Here is a 7,129-nt window from a genome sequence, read left to right as displayed (position 1 = left end):
CATCGAACACTCGTCATCGGACATTCTTCTAAGACAGATTCACTATCGGCCACGTATGCAATAAATGACGCATTTGGCGACAAACGACCAATGCTATTTCTCACGTGATTGTAATACTGTATGACGCGTAATCCTTCGAAAAGTAGTCGCTTAAGTACATTGCTGTTAGTAATGATTGATAACTACACCTGCTAGATCAAATGTCAACTAGTACATTACAATGTTTTTTAAAGGGTGTGTAGAATAATTTTATGTTAAGTTATAATTTTAGTTGGACAAAAAAATGAATATGATTTTTTTGTATATGATATCGACATTAGTTTTTTATGCTTCCCTTTTAATGATATATAAAGAAACTGTAAATGCAATAAGTTAACCACACTCTAGTAACAACCTCGAATGTAACATTTGTTTGACGCGCTAATAAAGCAAACTCTTTTAATTTAAACCACGACTTTAAGATTATTATATGGTGCCGAAACCCGGGAGATAATTTGAGAGTATCGGAGACGAAGTTAAAAGTTTAAATACACGGTTTAGAGTTTAAATTACGCGAAAAGTAATCGGGATGGCGGACAAATTAGAAAAGTTACGGAGAAAACGCGGTAACGTGAAAGCGCAAGCGACGCAAGTCATGAAGGCAATAGAGTCGGAGTTGATGGCTACAGTTACTGACACCGAGCATTTGTCAGTACTTATCCGACAGCTGAGCAAAAAGGAAGAAATCCTGCTGAAGCTCAACGACGAAGTATTCAACGAAATTACTGATGTTAAAGAATTAGACAAGGAGGATCAATTAACGGGAGATTATCACGATGCACTAACCGAATGGGCAGAGAAGGCTACTTATCGTATATCTCAAATGGGAGCCGGAGGTCAGACAGCAGCAAGCAATACGCCAACGGGGTCAGTAAACTCTTTAAATCTGGGAGGAAATATAAATCAAGGTCAAGCAACAGTGAAATTACCCAAATACGTAATCAAGAATTTCAAGGGAGACATTACTCTTTGGAGGACATTTTGGAGCCAGTACAGCAATGCAGTACACGATAACCCTGACATGCCAAAGGTAGCCAAGTTTACCTACCTAAAATCATATCTGGAAGGTTTAGCAGCACAAGCGATCGCAGGATTGGCGGTCACGGACGAAAATTACGATGAAGCCATCGATATTTTGGTGAAAAGATTTGGGAATACGGAGGCAATCACACACACGCACATCAGGAAGTTGATGAGCATACCTGAAGTCAAACGGTCTACGGATACAACAGGTCTACGGGAACTCCACGATGCATGCGAAGTAGAAGTACGGAGCCTCAAGGCGTTGAACCTTGATACAGACGACTACAGCAAATTCCTCTGTCCAGTAATTCTTGGAAGACTGCCTCATGAATTATCATTGGAGTTCACACGCACAACTAAACAAGAAGATTGGAAGGTCTCAGAATTATTGCAGTTTCTTTGTCAAGAAGTCCGAAGTCGAGAACGTATGTCTGCCATAAATTCAGTGGAACCGTCTAGCGCAAGTGGAAGTCGGACATCGGAGGATCGAGAAATTACAAGGCAACATTACAACGGAGCAAAGAACTACGGTAATACGTCACGGAAAAGACCGGTATCAGCCTCAGCATTGGGGGTCGGAGCAGAACCAGTCACTTGCGTATTCTGCAAGACCGCAGATCACGAGTCAGAAGGTTGCCAATCTCTATCAGTCAAGGAAAAACGGGATGTCATCCACAGAGAAGGACGATGTTTCCTCTGCACAAAGCCTTACCATAACGCTCGAGTCTGTAGAAGTCGAAATAAACTTTCATGTAAACACTGCGGGAGGAAACACCATTCAGCCTTATGCGAATCAGAGTCGAAGACACTGGTACAAGGGAAGACTATGGAAGACAAGGAACATACCAAAAAGGATCAAGGAACTTCAGCAATATTAACAGCTACAGCCATCACGCCAAGTCCTAGTGGGAAGACTATATTACTACAAACGGCACAAGTACACGTTTCTAATGGCGGAAGTAGCACCAAACGAGTCCGTTGCATAATGGATAGCGGATCCCATCGAACGTTCATATGTGAAGATCTTTCGAGAGAACTTGAACTACATGAAATTGGATACGAAAATCTGGATATCTTCGCCTTCAATAATGCAAACCCGAAGAGAGTGAAGGTTATTTTGGAAAATCCCATGGTACTTGGTAAGAAGATAGAAATAGAAGCCCTAGAAACTAAGAGCATCTGTAGTGCCATGATATCGGTTCCTGGAGAGGAAGTTACTAAAACGTTACGCCAGAGAGGATTGCAAATAGCAGACGATCAACAAGACCCGGAAGCTGTAAAGGGGCCTCCAGGAATCCTTCTTGGTTCTGACTACTATTGGACGGTGGTGATTGGGAAAACCGTGAGATTGGGAGCTTCTCTCGTTGCACTAGAAACCAAATTCGGCTGGGCTCTACAAGGACCAACTAACGTATCTTCACTATCCATTGGAGTAAACATGATTGCCACAAACACAAATCCAGACATGGAGAAGGAAATAGCGGAGACGATAAAGGCATTCTGGAGTCTTGATTCTATGGGGATTACGGAGAACCAAGGAAGGTCGGCGACAGATCAAGAAACGCTTGAAGAATTCCGGAAGTCAATCACCTACAAGGATAACCGTTACGAAGTAGCGCTGCCATGGACAGAAGATAAACACGCACTCGGATCAAATTACAACTTGGCAAGATGTCGCACTGAAAACCTAAGAAAGAGGTTTTGCAAGGATCCTTTTTTGTTTGCCCAGTTCCGAGAGGTCATTCAAGAGCAAGAGAGACTTGGGATCATAGAAGAAGTTCCAGAGTTAGAAGAAGATTATGGAAACCCTAAGTACTACTTACCTTACCATGGAGTCTTCCGATCGCAAGCCACAACAACAAAACTCCGAATTGTCAACGATGCCTCAAGTCACGAAAATGGAGTACCGTCATTGAATGATTGTTTAAGACAAGGTCCGAACTTAAACCCTGAGGTCTTGGATGTCCTAATTCGCTTCCGGACACATACGATTGCCTTTACATCAGACATCGAGAAGGCGTTTCTACAGATATCACTAAAGCCTGCCGATCGAGACTGCGTACGCTTTCTTTGGTGCAACGATCCCAATCCGACTGAAAAACTGAAGACCTACAGAATCACAAGAGTACCCTTTGGGGTTAAGTCCAGTCCTTTCCTGCTATCGGCCACAATTGGATATCACCTTGATCAGCATAAGGAGGAGCATGAAGATATCTGCGCACGTCTACGAAGAGATATCTACGTTGATGATTTTGTGTCTGGAGGCGACGGAAGAGCTCAGGTGGAGACCATCTACCATGATTCAAATGCAATACTCAAGTCAGCCGGAATGAAGCTAAGAAAATGGAGGACTAACGACATGGAGCTCCAAACTCAATGGAATCACGAGCAAGACATTCATGACGATAGCAAACTAATCCAATGCAAAGACACCATTTCTCATGAAAAGGTTCTTGGCCTGATCTGGAACTCTGAAACTGACAGCTGGGTCTTCGACTTGACAAGCCTCTTGCCATACCTTGCGAACTGCACAACGACCAAACGGAGTGTACTTCAAGCTGTCGCACGGATATTCGATCCCATTGGATTTCTAACGCCTTTCATAATTACCGTAAAAATGCTCTTTCAACGAATATGGGAGCTTGGATTAAACTGGGATGATGCCTTACCCGAAGCCTTGGCCAATCAATTCGAACAATGGCGAGACGAGTTACCAAGCCTGAATCTGATTTCAATTTCACGTCATTATTTCGGAGGTCACCCAGAGACTGAATTGGATAAAGTAGATCTGCACATCTTCTGCGACGCTAGCGAGAAGGCCTATGCCACCGTAGCATATGTCCGTTATACCACCACAGAAGGGAAAATTGGAGTATCTCTGGTGGCTTCCAAATCAAAGGTCGCACCCCTAAAAAGACTAACACTTCCACGACTGGAATTGATGGGTGCAATCCTGGCGGCACGATTGGTCACTTACCTCAAACCGAATTTCCTAAAGAAACTCAATGACATCAGATTATGGACAGACTCTTCTATTGCCTTGCACTGGATCAAGGGTTCTGCCGTGCAGTGGAAACCATTCATCTCAAATAGAGTGACGGAAGTGCAATCGCTTACGGAACCAAGAATGTGGGGCCACGTTAGAGGAAGAGAAAATCCCGCTGACCTTCCAACACGAGGAGCGAATATTGATACCTTGGCAAGCAGCAGTATTTGGTGGCATGGACCGGATTGGCTCAGACAAGAAGAAAAATTATGGCCGAAGCCGACTGTTGAAACTCCTTGCAACATCACAATCAAGACAGAAAAACGAACGAAATACCAGGACGTAGCACAAGGATCCTGTATCGTATCGCCAAGAGAAACCCTACTAGATCTAAAAACGTGTAGCTCCTACCGAAGGATTTTAAGGATATCAGCATGGGTCTGGAGATTCGTTACAAACTGTCGAAAGGCGAAAACTGACAGAATTCAAGGAGCTCTCTCGGCCGAGGAACTCAACAAAGCGGAGATGACCTGGGTACAACAAGCCCAAAGCGAAGACTTCGGCAAGGAAATTCAGCTGCTGAAGAATGGACAATCACTACAAGAGAACTCTAAAATACGTGACCTCAATCCACTACTAGACGAAAATGGACTTATATGCGTAGGAGGAAGGTTGGACAAAGGGGCATTCACGTATCGAGAAAAACATCCCTGGGTGTTGTCAAAGGATAATCACTTAACGAAGTTATTAGTGATGCATTATCATGAACGGAACGGACACGCGGGACTCAGTTTAACTATCTCGGACATCAGAGAACGATTTTGGATACCTCGTGGACGCCAGGAAGTCAAATCAATAATTAAGAGATGTGTTTTTTGTAAACAATTCAACGTCCAGGCAGGCCAAATGCAAGCAGCACCACTTCCAGCCGACAGGATAACCGAGACTCCACCATTTGAAACCTCTGGCGTTGATTTCGCCGGACCTTTATACGTTCGAAACGGAAAGAAACTGGAGAAGACATACATCACCCTTTTCACATGTGCTGTTACGAGGGCCCTACATCTAGAGCTGGTCACCAACCTTTCCACGGAGAAGTTTCTACTTGCGTTCAGTAGATTCATAGCAAGACGCGGTATACCCAAAATTATGTACTCCGATAATGCACGTACTTTCAAGCGAGCTGACCGAGATGTCCAGGAATTATGGCAAAAACTAAGAAGCCCGGAAGTGAAGGAGTTCATTGGCAACAAGGGTATTACTTGGAAATACATAACAGAAAGAGCGGCATGGCACGGAGGCTTCTGGGAACGTTTAGTACGCACAACGAAAGGCTGCTTGAAAAGAATCCTGGGGCGAGCCACTTTGGGATACGAAGAGCTGGAGACAACACTCATGGAAGTAGAGGCGATCGTCAATTCCAGGCCTATTTCCTTCGTATATAACGAGCCTGGTGAACCATCTCCCTTGACCCCTGGACACTTTCTCATTGGACAGAGACTCATGGCCTTACCCTCCAGAACGTTCCCGATCTCAGAGCCGATTCCTACTACTAGACAACACTTGATGAAAAGACTGCGTTATCGCCAAAATCTCCTCGACCGCTATTGGGCAAGATGGAAATCGGAGTATTTGTTCGAACTTCGCTCAGCGCACCATGTGAACCAGCCAAAGAGGGAAACTATCCTAAAGATCGGAGACGTAGTCCTCGTACATGAGGACAAAACCCCAAGATTATCCTGGAAAATGGGAGTAATCGAAGAAACATTCAAGGGGAGAGACAACAACATTCGATCATGTATGGTTAGAGTAAATGGTGGTCAACGCCTGCGTCGCCCTCTTCAACTACTCTATCCCTTGGAGATAAATTAGTCATATGTAAATAACAAAAATAGTTAGAATATGGATGAGCTTCACTCATCGGCGGGCAGTGTAGAATAATTTTATGTTAAGTTATAATTTTAGTTGGCCAAAAAAATGAATATGATTTTTTTGTATATGATATCGACATTAGTTTTTTATGCTTCCCTTTTAATGATATATAAAGAAACTGTAAATGCAATAAGTTAACCACACTCTAGTAACAACCTCGAATGTAACATTTGTTTGACGCGCTAATAAAGCAAACTCTTTTAATTTAAACCACGACTTTAAGATTATTATAGGGTGCAATGAGCATCGAGATAGTATTTTATTAATTAAATTTAAAATTTGTTAAAAATGTGGTCCTTGATTTCTTACGCAAGCTTCGGCCCTCTTAACGGAAGACCCACGAACTCGTTCAAAGATTCCTGGTGTATTTCTGATGGTTTCGCATGCCTCAATGGTCCGTCGACGTAACTCTTCGATGTTTGGAACTTCCGTTTGGTAAACCATGTCCTTCCATTGACCCAAAAGAAAGAAATCCAAAGGGTTGAGGTCGGGCGAACGAGCTGGCCAAGCCAGGATAGGTGGCGTCCAAATGTGCCCGAACGTTGCGCCTGAAATGAGCGGGAGCGCCATCGTGCATAAACCACATGTCGCGCCACTGAGCCAAGGGCACATCTTCTAAGAGTTCCGGTAGCGTTTCAGTTAGAAATTGGAGATAATGTTGATCGTCAAGTTTTTGTGGGAGGAAGTGCGGTCCGATTAAAAGATTACCAACAATACCGCACCAAACTAAATTTGACTTGATGACTTGCTACCACGATGGCGTGCGGGTTCTCTTGGCTCCATTGATGCATGTTGTGAGAGTTGATGATTCCGTCCTGGGCAAATGTGGCCTCGTCGGTCACTAAGACCATGCCTGGAAATTGGGGGTTCGCAACACATTGGTGGATAAACCAGTTTGAAAACTGTAGCCTCCTTGGATAGTCATATGGATTTAAAGCCTGAACCTTCTGGTAGTGGTACGGGTGAAATCCGTGATTGTTTATGATTCTCCAAACCTTTAGATGATTTACATCAAGTTGATCTGCCACTTTGCGGGTACTGGTTCCGTGATCATTTTGTAAGATTTGCAGGACTTGGTTTTCTATTTTTTCGGGTACATTTTGCGGTCTTCCAGCTCCACCCCTTCGCCGTAGTTGCCCTGTCTCCCGC

At 43.8% G+C, this 7,129-nt stretch overlaps 1 protein-coding gene across 1 annotated transcript; it reads left to right on the top strand.

Annotated features, from left to right (window-relative positions):
- The first annotated feature begins 568 nt into the window (after positions 1 to 568).
- LOC149584722 (uncharacterized) lies at positions 569 to 5,920 on the top strand. The gene has a single exon (XM_089863499.1). The coding sequence runs from the start codon at positions 569 to 571 to the stop codon at positions 5,918 to 5,920; it is 5,352 nt and encodes a 1,783-aa protein (XP_089719625.1).
- The last annotated feature ends 1,209 nt before the right edge of the window (positions 5,921 to 7,129 follow it).

Source organism: Phalangium opilio, unplaced genomic scaffold, assembly GCF_054372755.1.
Source record: "Phalangium opilio isolate 3A_F unplaced genomic scaffold, DU_Popi_V2 ptg001170l_1, whole genome shotgun sequence".
In the NCBI taxonomy this organism is placed as follows: domain Eukaryota; kingdom Metazoa; phylum Arthropoda; class Arachnida; order Opiliones; family Phalangiidae; genus Phalangium; species Phalangium opilio.
The sequence above is the reverse complement of the archived record's forward strand: the minus strand, read 5'-3'. Positions and strand labels throughout refer to the sequence as shown.